The sequence below is a fragment of the Nicotiana attenuata genome, chromosome 10 (assembly GCF_001879085.1).
Source record: "Nicotiana attenuata strain UT chromosome 10, NIATTr2, whole genome shotgun sequence".
Classification (NCBI taxonomy): domain Eukaryota; kingdom Viridiplantae; phylum Streptophyta; class Magnoliopsida; order Solanales; family Solanaceae; genus Nicotiana; species Nicotiana attenuata.
In genome coordinates, this window is record NC_031998.1 from 38134853 (window position 1) to 38157643 (window position 22791).

At 36.7% G+C, this 22791-nt stretch overlaps 2 protein-coding genes across 4 annotated transcripts; one reads left to right on the forward strand and one right to left on the reverse strand.

The window, feature by feature from the left end:
- LOC109233300 (uncharacterized protein At5g01610-like) lies at positions 2179-5437 on the forward strand. Its single transcript, XM_019399130.1, has 3 exons — positions 2179-2448; positions 4229-4283; positions 4867-5437. The coding sequence occupies exons 1-3, from the start codon at positions 2362-2364 to the stop codon at positions 5235-5237; spliced, it is 513 nt and encodes a 170-aa protein (XP_019254675.1). The 5' UTR covers positions 2179-2361; the 3' UTR covers positions 5238-5437.
- LOC109233301 (BAG family molecular chaperone regulator 4-like) lies at positions 10080-21837 on the reverse strand. 3 transcript variants are annotated; one of them, XM_019399132.1, is made up of 5 exons: positions 21735-21837; positions 21138-21366; positions 16392-16648; positions 16166-16312; positions 10080-10459 (listed from the first exon to the last, which is right to left on the reverse strand). In XM_019399132.1, the coding sequence occupies exons 2-5, from the start codon at positions 21298-21300 to the stop codon at positions 10259-10261; spliced, it is 768 nt and encodes a 255-aa protein (XP_019254677.1). In that variant the 5' UTR covers positions 21301-21366; positions 21735-21837; the 3' UTR covers positions 10080-10258. The 3 variants fall into 3 exon arrangements, with proteins under 3 accessions (XP_019254677.1, XP_019254676.1, XP_019254678.1); XM_019399131.1 differs by lacking the exon at positions 21735-21837 and adding an exon at positions 21435-21555; XM_019399133.1 differs by lacking the exon at positions 21735-21837 and having other exon boundaries at positions 21138-21556.

Here is a 22791-nt window from a genome sequence, read left to right on the forward strand (position 1 = left end):
TATTATTTAAAGGAACGGGGTTTGGAAATGCAAAACGACCAGTCGGGTCGTTACAAAGCCCATCTCTAATTTATTTAGATGATACAGGAATTAGCAAAATATTTATATTACAATAATCCAACAAGATTGAAAAGAGAGTAGGACAAAGAAAATGGAAATATGAGAAGCTAAGAGAGAAAGAGAAGAAGGCTAAGTAGAAAAGCACTTCTAATAGGATAATCATTGTTCAGCCAAATGATGGTTATTTATACTTGAATTTGCATGTAAATTTGTAGTGCATGGCAAGAAGGTGGCTAATCAAGTTTGCCACTTGGCATTTGTAGTGCATGGCAAGAAAGTAGCTAATCAAGTTTGCCACTTGGCATAGCCTTTTAGAAGGCTAAGACACATGTCTTTAAAATATTGCCACACGGATAACTAACGGGTTTAACTTTATATTTGTAAAATCTCAAATTGGGGATTCCTCAAATTTGGGAGATCAAGAATTCTCTCAAAAGTGATCATATTCATGGATATATGGTTACCCATATTATCCGCCGGTTAACCATTTTTTATTCGTATAAAATATGGGTCACATTGAATAATATATCGGTTTTTTCATTACCCGTTTTCGACCCGTTTCATATCCGACCCGACCCGACCCGACCCGACCCGTCAGTTTGCCACCCCCTACTCATACTATATGCGGGTAAAGACGTTGTTTCCGAACTTTAAGTTGTGTTAATTGTCAAAGAGACTAGCTAGTAGGCATGAATGACAATGGTGGGTTACTTGCCTTCTAACATGCATGCATGTATTGGAAGAAGAGCACTTTTCTTGTGTCCCTTAAATTTCACCATAACTATCAAACTTCCGGCGATTTGAATATACAAGAGGACCACCACCTTTCTTGATTTCGTCTATATAAATACAAACTAATTAAAGGGATTCATTGCCCCTTCTACATATTTTTTTTATTTTGGTTTCTCACCCGGTGTTCGGTACCCCATATTGGGGCCCGACTAAATCCGAATTCGCACCGGGAAGTTCCACATTGGGGGTAACCGTTGTCTCACAGGGGGGGGGGGGGGGGGAGGGGTAAAGTGCTCCCTAACAAAGGCGACTCCATACTCAGGGGCTCGAACCCGATACCTATGGTTAAGGACGAAGGAGAACCATCTTGTCCCTCAGTGTGTGCTAATAAAGAGTTTGGCATTTCCATTCAATTTCTAAGAGACGGTCTTCACATCCATATTTCTTTTTTTTTCTTTTTTTTCTCAAGCTTAAATACACAATATCACATACTTTGAAAAGGAAAATTAATTTTTGCGACTTTTTCGTTGCAAGTACTAAGTTTTTGGAAATTGTCTTGTAAATAAATTTTTATACACTGATGAAAATGTGTTTTTGACTATTTGTGTAAACCTAAAGTATTCAAAACTCAACCATAGAAATAGAATTAGTCTAAAGTGCAAATTGCCTAGACGGCCCTTATAAAAGGATAGGTAATTTATTGAAATCAGTTACACTATTTTGAGAATAGAAAATTTCACTTAGTTAACTATAGATATAAATAAATCTTATAAAAATGAGAGCACGTTAGCGAGATAGCTATTTTGCGGGCAAAATCAAATTAAGATGAAAAATTAGAAATTATGGTTGGGGGAGTGGGGGGGACGAAGAAGGGGAATAAAAGTTACTATAGGAAATATTTTTTAAATGATATGATCAATTTTACCAGAGATTACAAGATTAGTAATATTAACATAGGAAATCATTGTATAATCACTTTCTATTATTCAAATTGTAACAAGTTATATTATATTAGGGATTGTTATACAAAAAGCCGGCCAGATTTACTGTATACTTTTTCTAGCCGGTATATATGGATTATACATTGATTACATAATTATACATATATTATATATTTATTGGCTATTTTTAAATTAAAAGAAAAGGTGGACGATTATTTGGATTAATTCTTCATTATATTATATGCTCGAAATGAGAAATTGAACAAAACTTAAAGAGATACGTAATAATGTTTGAACTTAGTCAATAAATAGAAAATATTTAATTTTACAGACATCTTATTAATTTAATGATAGTCAAGTTACATGTATTTTTACTTGTAATTTTTAATTGTTAAAGTTTGAATTGCTAGTTGGATGTAAAATAAATATGGATAAGTATTTACAAACTAGTAACAACAGCTAAGAAGAATTACATAAGTAGAAAATGAAGGAAAAAATTGGTGTTCTCCTTTCTCTCTTCCCTCTATCTTTGAGCTGAGCTGAGCAGAGAAGAGAAGAACAACCCGACGAAGAAGAAGACTTGTTTACTCTCTGAACTCAGTACGGAATTTGTATTCAGAGGCTATATATGGATGAGATATTGAACAAGTTGGGTTCTTACTGGATAGGTCAGAAAGCCAACAAAGAGATCAATTCCGTCGGCGATGACATTAACGTACGTCCTTTTTTCTCTATTTACTTCTTTCCCCAATTTCATTTCTCTAGTTTATGGGTTTTTGTGCTCCGCTAGGGTTTACTGTTTACACCAATTCTCATTATGTCTGATTTCCCGAAGATTTAATTGGAATCACTGGATTTTTCCTGTGACATATTGTCGCTTTGTCTACAAGAGAAGTGCCTTTGCTTGTTTCTCTAATAAGTATATTGCAACATCGTTCATTGAGATTAATCATGGAGGGATTGCTTTCGATTTTGGACTCCAGTTGAACTGAACTTTAAGTGAGCTTTCTATCTAAGCCGTGGTTTAGCTACTGATATGTTTGAGAGACATGACACTCTCCTATATCTGATCTCACATGAGGGAATATACTTAGTAAGCTTCTTAGTTTCTTCATTAAACTCATAGTTGGTGGCATCATGAGGAAAAATACCTGTTGGAATGTGGTATTCCTTCAGCAGATGTCACGAGGCTTTTGCATTTTTCCTTAGAATCTATTGGTAATTAAGGATGAGTGAGCTGCTGACTATCTGGCATTTGGCAAAATAATAACCAAAAAAAAAGAGCTGATGACTTATAATGATGGGCATTCTTAGATAATTGCCGAAAAAATGAAGCATCCTCCTCGTACTGATGAGCGTCCTTAGATGATTACAGGAAAAATGAAGCATCCTTGAGAAATGAATCGATGGTGTTCCCTATGAGTAAACGAAAAATTTGATATGATAGATTCTTTGTGTATAACGTTTGAGAATGCAAATGCATAAATTATCTATTTGAATTAATCAAGCCATCCAGCTAAGCACCTTAACCTGCTTTTCCTTTCAAGAACAAGATGTCTAAGGAAATGACTCTCTCTCTCCCTGTAAGTGTGAATGAAATAGTGGGAAATAGATTATGAACAACATGATACCATGAAGATCTCAAATTTTTCTCATAGTCCAACACAAGACTGCAGCTTGACAAACTTTTAATAAGTCTTGTTACCTCCCATATGTTAGTGTTTTGCTTATCAGGTTTTGGGCCAATACTCTATTCTTTCGCATGAATATTTATTTTCCTCGATGTTCCCAGGCTGGGTTAGATGGATTAGTATCTTTGCTGCAATCATCACTTGTTTAATTGCAGACAAAGAATTGTTGGAATGCTTGGGCATAAAATTTGTTGAATTACATCCTCTTTCTTTCTATTATTGCATTCTTGGATTTCAAAGCACAAGAAAATTTCTTATGTAAAAAGGTAGAAAACATGCTCTGTGTCTTGTCCTCCTTTGTTAGCGACATCCTATCATGCCCTAGATCCCAAAGGCTGAAGTTTACTATTGAATAGGAACTTGTTTCCTGAAAATCTAGGTATGTGCTAGGATATGGCTTTTCTTCTCCTTTTATTATACATAACGTTGCGTATTACTAGTATGAAAAGCAATTTACCTACGGAAGTAATTACAAGATCCACCTTCAAGTTCCTGCACTGGTGAAACTATTAATTGAAATTGATGCAATAAATTAAAACAAGTTCCAATTTTATTCAAATATTGATGAGTGTCAATCTGCTTTTGAGGTGAGACTATTTAAGTAATACATGCCCTAACCGAAAGAAGTATGTCTACTTTTTGTTGGTAAGTAAAACAAAATATGTTTACTAATTTGCTATTTGCTCAGAGAAACCATTTGAATATTTTTATTGATTTTGTTGAGATCGCTTCTGTGCGTGGAATTTCTCTCTTCTCGTCTTCTTTCTATAAGTGTCTGAGACTTCTTCCCCTTTTTAAAATTAGTCCTTGCAAAGCAGTATAGAAGGAGGAAGCAAATGGCTGGTGAACAAGATTAAAGGTTAGTCTTCTTCCTCATTACTCTTTTTAACTTCTTTTGTCTTCTCTAAACTTTTACGTCTAACTCTGACACTATCTGAACAATGCGTGCTAGCACCCCTCCCTCTAGTGAACAATAAAATGTTTACCTTTTACTTCTTTGTGCAGTCTGTCTCATGATGTGTATAGTTGATTGTGGATATTCGGATTGCGGATTAAGTCATTAAACTAGCTTGTGATAAACCATGTTGAATGTCCCCAAAAAACACATCAATTTCTAGTTTCTTTCTCAGAAAAATCAATTCTTTCTTGAAATGAAAAAGAGGCTAAAGCTGTTTACCTGGATGGTTTGAATAATTCAATAATATTTTTTAATTGTTTGATTTCTTAAAAGGTATGCCCCAAATTTTTTCTCATATCGAATTCTCCGTTTACTCATAGAAACAACATTAATTAATTTTGTTGAAGATGCTGTCATTTTATTGATAATCATCTAAGGATGCTCATCAGTACAAGTCATGAGCTTTCTTCTTTCTTTCTTCTTTCTTTCTTATTCCGTTGTCAAAATAGTCAGGAGCCTTCTCATCCCTGCTTTGCATTTGTAGGAAAAATGCAAAAGCCACTGCCAGAACTGCTCAAGGAGTATGACCTTCCAGTAGGCATTTTCCCTCGTGATGCCACCAACTATGAGTTTAATGAAGAAACCAAGAAACTTACTGTCTATATTCCCTCAGTATGTGAGGTTGGTTACAGGGATTCCTCTGTATTACGCTTCTCTACAGCTGTTACCGGATATTTAGAAAAAGGAAAGCTAGCCGACATTGAAGGAATGAAAACAAAAGTGATGATGTGGGTAAAAGTTACTGCTATTTCATCTGAAAAGTCAAAGCTTCATTTCACGGCTGGCTTAAAGAAAACCCGTAGTAGGGAAGCTTATGAGGTCTTGAGAGATGGAGTCGCTGTAGATAAATTCTAGCATTGTCAACTTGCTATGAACACTGAGATTGTCATATATCTGTAAAGCCTTAAGGGATTCTGGCTCTTCATTGCTTTTGTTTGAGTTGTTGTAGTTACGACTTCTGTGTGAAACAGTTGTGTGAATAAACTTGAATTTGGATTAAATTGTAATGTTAATTGTATCTTTTAATTAATGGGGCGCTTAAGTTTTCCTAAGCCGAGGATCTATTGGAAACAGGATTTGTGTACACACTATCCTCCCCGGGGTTCTTCCCAGACCCCGGGATAATACTGGGTATGTTGTTATAATGTTAATTGCAAACTTATGAAATATAAATATGTGGTAAAACCAGATTTGGCATGTGTCAAAGTTGTCTCTCTTGGTTGGGGATCGTTTGTAACTAGCTCTGTTCATTTCATTATCATTGTAACTAGACCACTGGTGCTGTTGTTGTCTTATCCCTGTTCTGGACAATATTTTGTAATAGAAAGTTTTAGTCATCTATTTTGAGCTGTTCTTATTAGCCTAAAAATGATAAGATTGTTATATGCTTAGGTAGTAGGGTAAGCAGTTAGGAATAAAGATACAGCTACCAAACTTCTTTTATTTTTCTTTTGTGTCATTGATTTTCCTGAGAGTGCAAAACTTGATTGTCTTTTTTCAGTTTTTGGAGTGAACTCTCAGCCTGATGAAACTATAAATATGTACTGTATTTGTTCATGTTAACCGTAATGCACTTCATATATAGTTTTGCAAAGCGAAGACGTCCCAAATCCAATTTCCCTTGAATAGTGTATTCTCGGTCCGTTGAGCGGTAAGTATTATTATATGATTGCATAGTTGAAATGATAAACCAAGCTATGGAACTTAGAGATGTATACTTTATTATTTCTGATGTTTACTGAATGATTCCTTTAATTAAGCCTCATTTAAACTTCATTAATATTCATGCGATGCTTGGACGTTTTAGCAGCTCTAGTGTCGACAATGGATGATCCATGAATAAATCAAGCAGCGACCCCAAAAAGAAAATTACGCCGGAATGACCTTAAAAATAGATGATCTTGATTTTTTGACCCCCACTTGCTCAATAAGCAGACCTTCAAGGTCAAAGATAAAAGGTGTTGTCATGGGCATGCGAGGGCAGAGGCGGATCCAGGATTTAAACTCTGTGAGTTCAACTTTTAAAAATTTTAACATTGAATTATATTTTTAAAGTTATTGGTTCATATCCATTTTTTTTTTTTGCAATTTTAATAAATTTTTACATATAAATTTCTACTCTGCATCAAAAGTTATGGGCTCAATTGAACCCGTATCTACCGCATTGCATCCGCCCGTGTGCAAGAGGCAACACTTATTAAACTTGAAGTTCTGCCCATGAGACAGGCTGGATAAAAAATCAATAATGACACCGAAATGTTCTATTTGCGCAACTTATCCGACCTGAAAGGCTCATAAAAAGTCATCACCATGCAAAATTATTCCATAATGTTCTCCGTGTGATCTATAGGTCACGAGTTCGAACAGTGGAAGCAACCATTAATACTTGCATTAGGGTAGGCTATCTAGGATGCAACCCTTTACCGAACTTTACGTAAATATAAAATATTTTATGCACCGGGCTGTTCATTTTGCAATACTTAATTCACATCTGTTTTAACTATGATTTTGATTGCTATTAAGTATTAAGTAGTAATATTTCAGCATAACTAGGATTACAACATTGAACCCCAGGTTAACAATAATTAAAACTTATCATTCACAACAATTAATTTGATTCTCATAATTGAAATAAAATCTCCTTTACAAATTTGTAGATATATATATTCTGTATGTTATATATAGAAATTATACAAATTTTATACATTTTTTCGGCAAGCGGGTGTAAATAGTTTCTAGCGCGGGCTAAAAGTGATAATAACCCGTACAGAAAATCCAATTATACCGTACTAAAATCCAGCGAATCTACACCAAGATTGTTTTTCTTCCTAAGATCCATCCATTTACAAGAGCCTCTTACCTACTGATTCAAATTGAACCCATAACTTTCGACAACAGATATAGAATATCACTAAAATTAACAACTACTACTGAATTCTGAGTTCACTATTCCAAAGTACAGCAAGTTCAATACAATGAACTTTAAAGATCAAATCTATCCAGCTTAAATCCTAAATATACATCTATTTGCCACCAAGGCTAACCCTAATTCTACGTCGTGGTAAAACATATGCTCTCCTTATTTTCATCAAGTAGACACATTCTAACAAGTTTCAACAATTTGTTGAGTCGAGAGTCTATCAGAAACAGCCTCTCTAACCCGTAGGGTAGGGGTAAGGTTTGCGTACACACTATCCTCTCCAGACCTCACTTGTGGGATTGTACCGGGTTGTTGTTGTTGAGAATCAAATCTAGTCATGAATATGATGAACCTGATTCAGGATATATATGTCTTGCTCCATCAAACTCCACAGTATCGCGATAAAAAGGCGTAAATTAATTTGACATTTGAGTTTTAGGGATAAGGTGATGGAGCAATTTGGTCTGGTGAAGACCTCTGAGACTTGGAGGTATAAGAATAATTTGAACGTTTCCTACACAGTAAGAAAATCACAGTGACAAGAAAAAGGATGAAAAGAATGACAAGTACCAGCAACATAATTTCTCCACTGAGAGCAAAACTATGATTTTTAGCAGATAGCATTGCGTCATCTTTTTGCGAAAAATCATCCGGAGTCATGTACGAGGGTGTATTCAAAGGATACATCACGAAAAATAGTGCTAACAAACTTTATGGTATATTTATTCTTCTTTTTTCATTAGGATGTAGAATATCAGTGGAGCTTTAAGAAGGTGAAGTTTTAAGATAGTTTCTTAGCATGTACAACTTGTGTGATACCCCACCTTGAATTGTCCATTTTCACCCCCCCATCCCTATCCCCCACCTCGGTCTGCTATCCCCATCTCGCTATGTTTGAAAGCAGAACGGAACCGGATTTTAACTTTATGAGTTCTCGATTTTAGAACAACGAATTTAAGTGTTAATAACTGATTTCTTGGAGCCCGTTTGGCTTAGCTGATTTAGAGTAGCTGATAAGCATTAGGTACTGAAAAGCACTTTTAAGTGCTGAAGCTGATTTAAAAAATAAGCAGTTACGTGTTTGGATAAAAGTGCTGAAATTAATAATAAGCAGCTGAAGAACTGGATATATGAAGAGTTTTGTTTTAAAAAAAAAGTATTTTAGGGATAGAATAGTAAATATCTTGGTCAAACCTAAAGTGCTTATAAGTTGAAATTTGATAAGTTGGGGGAGACCGGCTTATGGCTTTTGGCTTATTTTTGACTTATAAGTACTTTTAATTTTACCAAACGCGTAGATAAGCCAAAAAGTGCTTATAAGCCGGTCAAGTGCTTATAAGCCAGTTTGACCGGCTTATAAGCTTAGCCAAACACCCTCTTAATATAATATTTGGACATATTTAATAAATTTCTTAATATCAATATACTGTATGAGCAAAAGTTACTGAATTCGGCCAAACCCGCATCCGAACTTCCAATTCCGTCCGTGGTTGAAAGCCTTTCCTCGATTGGTCCAACCTTCTCTATCAGCTTGGTCCGTTGGAGGAATAATGCAATTGCACGCGTCTAATCTGGACTGGAGATAACTTTTCGTAGAGATTAATGGACCGTATATACTAAAACGTGAAAATGATTCCAACAAGTGAACAGGCAAAACCAAAAAAGGTCAATGTCACCATTTATAGACTTGGACCAGATAAAGCCGTGCACACAGTTAACTTCCTAATAAATTAAATTCGTCAGAATTTGGAATTTGACTTTAACTTCAGTAGTAAACAAATCACTACAACCTCGAAATTGCATGTAAACAATAGCGACATGTATTGGAGAAATAACACTTTATAGCCGTTGTAAAAATAATAGCCGAAAAAATATATAAAATTTGTATATTTTTGTATATATATACATTCTGTATGTTGTATACAAAAATTATACAAATTTTATACACTTTTTTGACTACCTGATGTAAATAGTTTCTGGCGAGGGCTAAAAGTGATAATACCCCTATAAATATCAGTTCTCGCTTAGGAAGATGAGCAAGGACCCAACAGTAAATTCCTAAGTACTTTTCCTTAGCTTTGCAAAAAGAAAAAAAAAACAAGAATCCAAAAGGAATAAAAAAGAAAAAAATTACTATTAACAAGAAGAAAAGGTCAAAAAAGTCCGATCCTCTAGTTATAGAACATGAGAAGCACATTGTTGGCCTATGAAACTGTATTATAAGCGTCATTCTCAAGGTGCTTGATGTTAGAACCTGTCTCAATTAAGATTAAATAATCTCAATCTAGAAAACATAATATTTATAACTTCAACAACAACAACATACCAAGTATAATCCCATAAGTGGGATTTGAGAAGGGTAGTGTATACGCAGACCTTACCCCTGCCTAGAGAGGTAGAGAAGTTGTTTCCGATATAATATTTATGACTTCAATCCAAAATAATTGTAAGTTCTGAAAAAGAAAATATTTGAAAACTATACAGAACAAGCAGTATCCACGAGTAGATGTGTGGTGACCCAAGCAAAACTTGGATGGGTCGGGTCAAAATTGACTCCGATATTTTTACAAGTTTAAAATTGTTTCAACCTGTCAATTTGACACCTCTAGATTATCATCCCCTCATTGGAGATAACCTTGAGGGTGATGGAGATATTATTTCCAAAAACTTGCTTGGCTTTGGTTCAAACTTCTCCACAAGAAACAAAACCAACTTGACTTGTCAACGAAGAAGGACGAGTACATGAATTGTGCACTAAATTTTATTTAATCCTAACACACGAGTAATTAACCATCACCATTTCATTAAACCTCTATGTTTTCCTGGTCATCAGTTTACAGTCAACAAAAATTTAGAACTGTAACAATAGAATGAAGGTGACAAAATAATAGTGGTATGAGTGCCTAATAACTGGCATATTTCGACTTCTTAAATAATAAACTGGAAACATCTACGACTATTCAAATTGTTCCCAGTCCTCAGTTACTACAGTAGAAGACGGTCTAGGAGGTGGCGGGGCATTCAGGCTTCCAACCCCAGACTCAAATGTCTCCCATTGAGTAGTCACTGACACGGCATTGCTGTTGTTGCTAAAGGGATTGGCATTTCTAGCCTTAACTGCATCCATTGTCTCTACCAAGCTCTGGACGCGGCGCACCTGAACAAGGGAGTTAACACTTGACATCAATGCATTGATCATCAATATGTGCAATCATGCAAAATCAAATAGGCAGAAGCAGCAGCTTTTATCTAGAAGCAAGTATCGAATGCAGCAGTTAACAATGCTCCAGTTTTCTAATCACTTTCATGATGGATCTCCAGCTCAAAGATGAAGGTGATGTTTCTGGAACACAAAAAGGTCAACATAGAAGATTATGAAGACAACGAGGATTACCATATACAGTTAGTTTTAGATCCTTAATAGTCGAGAACAATGCAGCAATCAAATTACTTAGCCCCAAGAAACAGCTTAGTTACGTGCTAAAAATTAAATATTCAAAGCCAAACTCAGAGGAAATTCGCAATTTATGCGGAAAAAGAAGCTACTGAGACTGAAGAAATAAACTTCAAGGAATAAAATAGATTGTGATCTGCTTTTCCAGCAAAGTGACAGTTCAAGTCAGAAGCCGAGGAACTTAAGTAGAGGCTAAGCCAAAACAGAAAAGGGGGAGTTTCTGACCGAATATTTCCTTTGTTCATGGATAACCAAGCAAATACATAGAGGTCGTCGTTATGAACATGTCAGAGTTTGCAAAGAAAAAGTGATATTTCAATGGCCTATACTACCAAAATTTAAAGAAAACTAAATTTGATACCAAAACTAGCATCTATTATATACTTTGATTTCTCAACCCTTAAGCAGTAACCATGTTTTGCCACAATTCCACCCCTTCCATGATCAGAATATCAAATTAGGCCTAGCTGATTTAACACTACTGTCAACTAGGAGTAGCAAGGGGATTAATTGTTTGCAGTTTGGCTCAACTCTATTTGGATTTGGCTCTTTTTTTTTTATAAGGTAAATTTCATTCATCAGGTACCAAGGTGGTAGACAAAGGCACAAAGAGCATCCGAGAAACAGTAATCATCCCCTACAGCCCTCCTAACAAATCCACAAAATCGATAAACTGAGACAGATCCACTAATAAGCTACCCTTGCAACAATAACACAGATTATTGCACCATGCATAGCCAGCCAATTTTTTTCACACAAAATAGCAGGCCAAAACTTTTCTATTCACTCATCAGGCCACTGCCAAGATTCCATATATTTATGCAAACCACACTGGCTAAAGGGTGGAAATAGCAGCAACATGGACCCCTCCTTTCTGTTGCAAGCACTTTCCCAGGCCAAACTGGAATTTATAATTATAAAGGGAGAAAGCCAAAAGAACAGCCATCACAATAGGAAAGGATCTTTCTCGGCCTTCGTCATTTTGACAACAACAAGAAGCTCAGTAATTTCTAACAAGTGGGGTCTGGAGAGGGTAAGATGTACGCAGCCTTACCCTTACTCTGGAAGGGCAGAGAGGCTATTTCAGATAGTCCCTTGGCTGGAGATCAGATGAAATAAAAAGAAAGAAAGAGAGAAAAGAAAGAAGAGCAACAAGTAGAAATAACAAGATAAAAAAGACTGTAGTCAAGAAAGCAGTTAAACTCTAGGTAGTAAAAGCCAATGAATAGAGGGATATCATACTAACACTAATGCTAGCGAACTGAGTAACACAAAGAGAAACGCTCGACTACCTACTAGCCTTCTACCCTAATCTTTGATCTCCACACCCTCCTATCTAGGGCCATGTCCTCAATCACCTCCGGTTGCGCCATGTCCCGCCTAATAACAACCTCTCCCAAGACTTCTTAGGCCTACCTCTACCCCTCCTAATACCCACTGACCTCTCACACCTTCTGACTGGGGCTTCTATACTTCTCCTCTTTACATGCCCGAACTATCTCAACCTCGCTTCCCGCATCTTATCCTCCACGGGGGCTACTCCCACCATATCCCGAATAACTTCATTCCTAATCTTATCCGACCTGGTATGCCCACACATCCACCTTAACATCCTCATCTCCGCTACTTTCATTATTTTGGATTGGAAAAAAAAAAACTTCAAATGCATTTTCCTCGCTGCACCCACGGCCCAACCATCCTTTCATCGGGGCTTTCTTTAATGGGGACCCGCATCTATCTTTTTAGAAGGTTGGGAGCGCATCTATTAGGGGCAAAATAATATAAAATTTGAACTAGGTCACTGGGGCCCAATACAAAACTCGGTCAATAAATTGTTGTGCCCTTGATATTTTATATTGTGTATGTTAATCAATGATGTTAATTGCAGATAAGCATTCTTGAAAATACAGCAAGCGCTCAGTTTTGTGAAAAGCGCTCGCTTCAGTGCTTAAAGCGCGAAGCGAATCGGGACCTCGGGCGCTTCTGTTATGCGAAGTGTGGCAGGTTGAGTAAAGCGAGCGCATCTGCAGAAAAAAAAGTGAGAAGCGTAAAAAGCGACAGCAACAAGCGCTTCTACATATCAAGGCTGCCAACATTATTAAATTAAGAGCCCGTTTGGACACAAGAAATTTTTCACTTTTAAGAAGAAGAAGAAGTTGAAGTTCAAGTTGAAGTTGAAAAGTGCAGAAAATGGGAACCCTAGTCGCCTGTTGGATCTACGGGTAAGACTAAAGGTTCTATGGATTGTTATTTCCCACAGAAACCAGGAGATATGGGAGGAAAAAGTGGTAATCGTCAAATTGATACCAAAGCGATTTTGAGGGATCGTGCAGTTGCAATGTTTGCGGTGTGGATGTATGATGCAGGTCTTCCTTTTAATTGTGTTAATTATACTGACACTTTTTCTGCTTTTATTGAGGCCATAGGCCAAATGGTCTAGGAATGAAACCTCCAACTTATCATGAAGTTAGAGGTCCATATCTAAAAAAAGAGATGGAAGTGACTAACAAAATCGTGGAAGAGCACAAAGTAGAATGTAACAAGTTTGGTTGTTCCATTATGATGGATAAGTGGACGGCAAGAAATGGAAAAATGATCATCAATATCTTGGTGAATTCTCCTAAGCGAAGCTTATTTCTTGAGTCCGTTGATGCAAACTCTTCTACTGATTCAACCAAAATGCACTCCTTGTTCAAGAGTACAATAGACTCTATTGGAGCAGAAAATGTTGTTCAAGTTGTCAAGGACAATGCTAGTGAAAATGTTAAAGCTGGTGATTTGATGTCTGTAGCGTACCCGCATATTTATTGGACTCTGTGTACAGCACATTGCATTAATTTGATCTTCGGTGACATTTTCAAGGAAAGACCCTTCAGTGCAATCTTTAGTCAGGCAATTAGAATGGATTCCTTTATTGTTCAAAGGCCTTTGTTATTGAATATAATGAAGAGATTCACTAAACAAAGAAGCTTGGTGAAACTTGCAAAGACAAGATTTGTTACTGCTTTCTTGACTTTGCATAGGATGTATGAGCAAAAAAGCAATTTGAAGAAGCTGTTTGTTTCAGATGAGTACACTAACAGTGCCTATGGAAGGGAAGCTCGAGGGAGAGAATCTAGAGATATTATGCTTTCTACTGCATTCTAGAATAATGTGGTTCATGCATTGAAGATTGGTGGTCCATTAGTTAAAGTGCTTCGTTTGGTGGATGGGGAGCAAAGACCACCAATGGGCTACCTTTACAAAGCAATGGATAGGGCAAATGAGGCTATTCGAGACTCTTTTAGTGATAAAAAAAATCTAAAAGAGTCTTTGAGAACATAGATAAAAGGTGGACACATCAGATTCATCGCCCTTTGCATGCAGTTGGACTTGTTTTGAACCCGAAACTGTTTTATGAAATAAAGAGAGGATTATAGGAGATGAAGAATTGTGGAATGGATACATTGAATGTATTGAGAAGTTGATACCTGAAGAATTCGGGCAAGATAAAATAATAGAGCAATTTAGTGCTTAGGAATGCTGACCAACTTTTTGGAAAAAACATGGCTATTAGACAAAAAATATGAAGTCACCAGGTGAGCGAGTGCTTATATTATATGTTGCTTTATAGTTAATAAGTTATTTCTTTATAAATATTATGTTTTGAATATTTGTTCTACTTCTACAGTTGAATGGTGGAAGCAATATGGCCATTCCACTCCAAAATTACAAAAGTTAGCCATCAAGTTCTAAGTCTAACGTGTAGCTCATCCGGGTGTGAAAGGAATTGGAGCGTGTTTGAACATGTAAGAACTAAGAAGAAACATTTAGTATATTGAGATAATTAAATTATATCTCAATTGTCCTAATCTTACTAATTACTTATTATTTTGCAAAGTCATATCAAAAAGAGGAACAAACTAACCTTGAAGCGTCTCAATGATCTAGTCTTCATTAAGTACAATAGAACATTGAGGCGTCGTTACAACGCTCGCAATATAATTGATCCAATTAGTTTGGACAACATCGATGATGCTAATGAATGGCTAACTAAGGTCTCGGAAAATCATGCAGATGAAGAAGTATTTGAGGAAACTTCTAATTTCACTTAGGGTGATGTTGTGGAGGCACGTGGAATTTGGGAGAGGATTTATGGTTTGAGGGGGAGTACTTCAACTTCAAGCTCACAGAGGAAGGGAAAAGAAGCAGCTGCTTTGTCCCTAGTTGATGAAGAAGGAGAAGTTAAAGAAGATGACGAGCAATATAATAATGATAGTGGAATACAAGAATTTGACAATCTTGTAAAAGAATAGGATGCTCATTCTGTGCTTTAATTGATGCTACTCTTTAGTTTTTACATTGAAGTATTGAACATTTACTTACAGTTACATGTGTTGTCTATACAGTATTTATTTTAATTTTTTTTTAAATTCCGCTTCACTTCAAAAAAGCGATCGCTTCGCTTCTCGCTTTAAGGGAAAAGGGGCTTGTCGCTTTTTCTTGCTTCACGCTCTTCACAACACTGGATGAGCTTAAAAGGAGCGACATAGAAAGTGAGGATTCATATAGTCGACTCCAACTTGCTAGGGATAAAGGCATTCTTGTTGTGTATACAATCACCTAGATGGGTCTAATGCATTTTTTGGTGTCAAAATGAAGGTAATTATTCTGAAGCCATGTTAGACTTTATCAACTCACTACAGAACCTGCGAAGGCTAACTGTTATGTTGATACTTTGCAATGTAATTATCAGCTTTCTCTTGATACTGGTTTTACCTAATATAAGATTTAAAGGGACAAGACATGTTTTGGTAGACTTCCAAGCTGTGTCACATAGTTATGTTTGAATACAAAAAATCAAGTCGCATGCAATAAACTATAAAACAACATCCAGGATTACTGAAAATACAATATACGAGAAAAAGCATAATACTGGCAGAAAGCACACCAAGGAAACTATGCCTACAGCCTCAGATCTCCAAACTTTGAGGGTTTGACATTTTATCAATCTCACATGGTTCTCAACACATGACTAGCAAAAAACTTTTCAGCTCTGTTTTACGCAAGTGTTTAAGCCACTGGAAGTAAAACCAAGTGCTACCCAGGTGAAGGATATCAAATACATTTCAAAGTCCAGCTAATGGCATATAAAATAATTGGCAACAGTAGAAAGTCAAGCTAGGAGAAGACTTAGAGCCCGTTTGGATTGGCTTATTTTAAGTGTTTTTAAGCCATTTTGTAGTGTTTAGATAAAGTAACAAAGTGCTTTTAAGCACTTGTTTTTAAGCTAAAATGACAAAAATAAGCCAAAAGCTAGAATTCCTAGCTTATGGCTTTTGGCTTAAAAGTCACTTACAACAAGCCCATACAAACGGGCTCTTAATATTTTTGACAGGTAGGAACATCTTAATCGTCTAGGAAACAAACCTCCATCTTTCTTTGTATTTTCCCTTCTCCTTCAGCATCAATTCCATCCAATTTCAGCAGCTGCCTCATCAGCATCTCTGTCAGACAGACAATATCCTTTTCCTCAACATTGGAACCACCAAAAACAACTGCTTGTACAGCAGAGACCTGTAGTGATGAAGACCAAAGTAAGACTTCAATTACGAGATCATGGTGTCATAGTCACCTTAGAACGAAAGGAATCAACCTGCTCTGAGAGCTTATCCACTTCTTTTCTCACTTCAGCAACTGCTTCAGCTCCTCTTGATATTTCAGTGGTTACCTTAACCTCTTCGGGATTTTTGTCCTCAACTGTTTTTTCCTCCATAACTAACACTTTGGAATTGTCTTTCACACCAGCCAAGTGGAGATATTCATGATCTTCTTTTTCTTTTCCTCGGAATAGAAGTTTTTGCACCTTAGGCTCCAAACCAATTATTTGGGAAATGACACTTTTTACTTCACCTGTATCCATATTTGATTGGCATTAGAAGCATAACGACAGATTATCGTTACCAATTTATAACACTGCATGTATACCTATAGTAGATGCAACAGTGATTTATAATCAGTTAATTTAGTATATCATAACAATGAAATATTACTTTAACTACGTTGACAATAAAAACTACCTTTACTAGATTGGTTTAAGTTGAGAAAGGCGTACGCATGCTGAAACAGATCACAGATGACAATGTCACACATTATCTTGGAGCACTTTTTTTTTTGATGAAGTAAGAGATATTATAAAAAGCATCAAGAAGATGCAAAAGAGCACTGTCCAGGTGCTAATACAAAAGAAGATATGTTAGCTCTGTATAGATGGCCCTATGCTAGGGTTAAGGAGCTAACAAAATCCCAAAATAATTCGGCGGAGCTAATAGGGGAGAGATTAATCCAGCTATAGAACAAAATTATACAATTAGCCTTCAAGGAGTAATTTGGAGTTGCTAAACCATCAAAACATCTTCTATTTCTTTTTGTCCAAATAGCCCAAAAAATACATCCAGGAATCATTTTCCAGATCTTGCTGATGGATTTACCAACTTTCCATAGACTCCAGCTACTATAAGCATCTTTAATACTCTCTGGCATCACCCAGTTGAGTCCTAAAACTGAAAGGAACATGTTCGAGATATCCATAGCGACTGGACAATGCAAAAATAGGGGTCTGTTTGTTTCAAAATCTTGCTAGCACATGTAGCATATATTAACCACGGGAATACTCCTTTTGCAGAGATTATCTTGAGTGAGGCACGCTTCCTTCAAGGCAGTCCAGCTATGACATATAACTTTGGGGGTAATTTTATTTTCCAGACGAGCTTCAAAGATCAATTGTCCACCATTTCATTTTGGCTAATATTGTGTAGGTATCATGCTTTCACTGTATATATTCCTTTAGTACTTGCTCCCCGTATGAATTTATCTGGAAGCTGCTCATTCACCATGCATTTCTCTAGTTCTTCCAGAAGGCTAAGTAATTCACCCAATTCCCAATCCTGCACATTTCTTCTGAGGATTGGAAACCAAGAATTGTCTGCTCTATTCTGAGAGACAGTTGAATCAGGTCTACTTGCTATTTGATAGAGGTCTGGAAAGTCATTTTGTAGAGTTGAATCCCCTAGTCACTTGTCTTTCCAAAACTTAACATTAGCCCCATTACGGATTCGAAATCTGTTGTTCTGGCTGAACTCCCCCCATATTTTGATTATGTATTTCCAAGGTCCAACCCCATGTGCCGCCCTAGAGACTTTTGTACACCAGTTACTCTGGACCCCGTGTTTTGCATTCACCACTTTTTTCTAGGTTGATTGTTCCTCTTGCACATTTCTCCATAGCCATTTCATGAGTAAGCATCTATTGTGTGTGGCAATGTTTTTGATGCCCAAGCCTCCAAAGTGTTTTAGGCAGTGTCACTCTCCCCCTAGGACACTGTTGATGAGTGTGAGTCTGCCCCCCATGGATAAGTATTGCATTTGCCATGTAGCTAGCTTCTTTTCAAATTTCTCCACCCCTCCATTCCAGATTTCAGTTGATTTGTGCTTAGAGCCCAAAGGCAATTCTAGATAGGTTGTTGGAAAGAAGTCTATCTCACAACATAAAATATCTACCAGCATTTCCAAATTCTGTACTTCATTAAACGGGTATAAAATGCTCTTTAGCATGTTAATGTGGAAGCCAGATAGGGCTTCAAATATAAGCAATGTCAGATTTAAATATTGCACCTTAGGTATTGTGGTACCTCTTCTCCACAAAAAATTAGAGTGTTATCTGCGTATAGAAAATGAGAAATACTAACTGTATTTTCAGCATTGGTGCCAATTTCAAAACCTTGAATCCATTGTAATTCTCTGGTCTTGTCTAGTATTTTGCTCAACCCTTCCATGGCTAGGATGAAGAGAAAAGGGGACAGGGTCCCTTGCCTAATTCCTTCATGAGGAGAAAAAAAAAACAATTGGACTAGAGTTCACTAGGATTGAATACTTGACTATTGTAATGCTGAACTTTATCCACTTGAGCCATTTCTCCCCGAAACCCATCTTCTTTAAGATAGTGAAAAGATACTGTCAATTTACTTGATCAAATGCCTATTCTATGTCTAGCTTGAATAGAATTCCGGGCTCCCCTTTCTTTTGCTTCCAATCCAGTATCTCATTGGCAATAAGGGAAGCATCTGTCTACCTTTTAGAAAAGCATTTTGACTCCCAGAAACAAGCTTGCATATTACAGTTTTCAACCTTTCAGCTAAAAAATTTGCACCAATCTTATAGATACTGCCAATTAGACTAATAAGTCTATAATCTTTTAGCACCCTTTCTTTTTGGGATCAGTGCAATGAATGAAGCATTACAAGATCTCACCATATGGCAGTGTTGGTGAAAATGATTCATGGCACCAGTGACATCGGATTTGATTATGACCCAAGCCTTCTGAAAGAATCCCATGGTGAATCCATCAGGACCTGGTGCCTTATCCGGAGCACGGGACCTGATGGTGGCTAGTATTTCTTCTTCCCCAAACTCTTTTTCAAGCTCCTCCTTTTCCTCCTCTGAGATGCAAGCCAAATCTTCAAGTTAGTTGTTGGTCTCCAATGTTCAGCTTCAGAGTAAAGGCCTTCATAGAAGCCCAGTATTTCCTGTTTGGTCTGGTTCTTGTCCTCAATAATGTCTTCCCCACTTTGAGCCTGTCAATGCAATTGTCTCTCTTGGATTGTTGGCCATCGAAATACTTGGTATCTCTATCTCCCTCACTTAGCCATAAACATCTTTATTTCTGTCTCCATGATGTTTCCTCCGCATCAAGCAATTTGGACTGTTCAATGGGTGATAGCAGCCTGGTCCAGAAACATTAATTCCTCCAGTGCCTTACTCCTATGGAATTCAATTTTGCCAAAAACTTCTCTATCCCAAGTTGATATGTCTTTTTTCAGTAGTTTCAACTTCTGGACTAGGATATAGTCTGGAGTGCCTATAACTGAGTAACCCTGCCACCATTCTGGTAGTTTCAACTTTGTCAAGAAAACCTTCTACTTGCACCCACATGTTCTGGAATTTGAAATAGGTTAGGTTAGTCTCCCATTCACTATTTTCAAGCATGATTGGTCTGTGATCAGATATGACTTTGGGAAGAGCAATTTGAGATACTTTCTTGAAGGGAGAAAAGGAATCTGTCAATTCTGGATGCTTGAATAGAATCTTCCCCTCTTGATCAAGTATAGAAAGTCCCCTGGCGAGGAAAATCAATGATGCCCAAGTCTTAATGATATCATAGAACCTTGACATTTCTTTTGATCTCCTGATGCAGTTGTATCTATTGCTTTCAATCTGCAAACATTGAAGTCCCCTCCTACAACCTAGTGATCACTCCAAAGGCCTCTAATAGCAACTAGTTCACTCCTAAATACCTCTCTGTTACCACATGATTTTAATTATGCCCAACCTGTCCACCTATTCCCCCAAACCTGAAGTGTCAGCCTATTTGACCAGTCTTCTATTTTAGTTTCCTGTAGGCAAATTACATCAGCTTTCCATTTACAAAGAAGGGAATTTAGTGTTTCCCTTTTCCCAGCATCATTCAACCCACACACGTTCCAACTCAAGACTTTTAACTTCATCCAGAGAAGGACTTGTAGTGCTTGCCCCTATCTTGCTTGTCACCTCCCTCATAATTTACCAGACATTGTAATTTTTCCATCTCCTTCTCTTTCTTTGACTTCCCTTCTTTGACGCTTGACTTCTTTGTTTTTGTTGCAGTTGTAATTGACGTCTTTCCTCCATTCGAAGAAACCCTCTAAGGATAGATATGAAGAGGCTTTACCCAAAAGATAACCTCTTTCCAAGCTCTAAAATTACTAGGCACCTTAGAGCCAGAGAACTTTGAACTTATAGCATCCACAGCTAGATGATCGCCTTAAATTTTAACCATCCGGCCTCATGAAAACCCGAAAATTACAGTCAATCTCACCCTCTTCCGCATATAAAAGGAAGCAGAAATGCGACTAGGCACACAATGACTAACATATAAGTAAAACTATGTATACTTAGATGCAAAAACATGTAACCTATCAAGGAGAAAATAAACCAAGTGGCGCATAGTTAGTGCAACCAGATTAGCCATGCCTAGTAATCCTTTTTTTCTTTTCTTCTTTTTTTTTAAATGACTGGTGTTCCGGCCAGCTTCCGCACACCTCAACTATTCCATGCTATCTCCCACCAGCAAAAGTATCGAATAACTCAATTCTCTAAGGCTTAAACCAATAAAAAGGAATCACCTAGTGTTTTTTTGCCTCTGCTCGGATTTGGCATAGTAACCCTTTATAGGTCTATAACAAAATAACACAAACTCATACTAAATACTAACATACTAAACTTAATATACATAAAAAAAAAAAAGAGAAGCACAGATGTTTGTGACATATACACTATAATAAAGCAAAGGGATCTAAAATTCATACCAAAAGTGAATTCAGAGGGGACAGGGAGGTCGAAGTCTTGAGAAGCATAAGAGACCTTGATTGTAATAGTGGTGGGATTAGAAGAAGCAGAATCATCTTCTCTCTTTTGAACAAGCATGCCGCTCGGCCTCATTTCCCAATCCGCTTCGTTTGACCCTTTCATTCCCAATTCTCAATTGGATTTAATGTTTTTGACAAAGATTGAGCTGTGAAAACCCAGTTCCCAACCCTACTAGGAAAAGCATAAGAATCAGTTGGGAAGGATTGACAAATGACAGTAATTAAGGAGGGGATTACCAAAACCGATGATGATCTCATAGGAGTTGCGTGGAGTGGGGTGGGTGGTACCGGTTGTGGGTAAAAATTGCACGGCACCCTATTTGATCTCCTATTTAACATATAATCATTTTTTTAAAAGTTTTAATTTGTAATCAGTTTTTAAACAACTTCAGACCTTTGCTCCTCCTGCTTCTCCTCCTTGATTTTCTTCTACTTCTACTATTAAAATAACTGAAAGGTACTATGATTAATTTCGCTTTTAGTGCCACCTGAACAAAGAAATCAAACAACAAACAATAAAAGAATATAACTTTCTACCTCGACTAGGCAAGCAGACAAACAATCCGTATTTTTTTAATCTCTCGCAATACTGTTTTACATTTATGATGAACTATATGGAAACTGACCCATTACTTCTTGTTTTGAATAAACTAATTCTGTCATATTCATGGGAAGATATTGAAAGGGTATTAAACTTGTATTTTAGTCGCATGTAATTATTGTCTCCTTTTTCATCTTGAGCTAGCTGCTGCTTCACTTGGAAATAATGGGATTCAAGTTTTTGCTTATGGTCTTATGGATTCAACTTCAGCTTATATAGTGATAAGTTTTTACAAATAAACTAAATAACTTTAGCATTATCTGCTAAAGTTTTTGAAAAAGCTTATCCAGGACAAAAAAATTTCAGCTTATTTAGTGTTGAAGTTTTTACAAATGAACTAAATAACTTCAACATCTTCTGCTGAAGTTTTTGAAAAAGCTTATCCAGAACAAAAAAAAAAAACTTCAGCTTATTTAGTGCTGAAGTTTTTACAAATGAACTAATAAATAACTTCAGCATCTTCTGCTGAAGTTTTTGAAAAAACTTATCCAGGACAAAAAAACGTCAGCTTATTTAGTGCTGAAGTTTTTACAAATGAACTAAATAACTTCAGCATCTTCTGCTGAAGTTTTTAAAAAAGCTTATCCAGGACAAAAAACTTCAGCTAGATCGGAAGANTTCAACTAAGTTTTGAAAAGTGTCAAAGATATTTAAAGCCAGGGTAAATGTGTTGCAAGTTTACATCAGTATTCATAATGCTGGATCCCTTTAGGTTTGGTTAAATTAGTTGGAATATGTGAATTGTCCCTACATTGTCATTATTGGTATTAAATTATCCGAAGTTAGTTCATAACCTGGACACCCACTATACCTCTAATTGTTGTATCATTGGTCTTAATGAGTTAGGCGAATTGGGCCCATGAAGGGCCCTAATGTTGAAGGCCCTCTTTTATTTGGAGGCAGATGGGCCAAGGACCAGGTCCGAATGTGTTTTCATTATCTTTCTTTTCCATTTCTGGGTTTTAGATGCATTAGAAGTAATTCAGCTGCTAG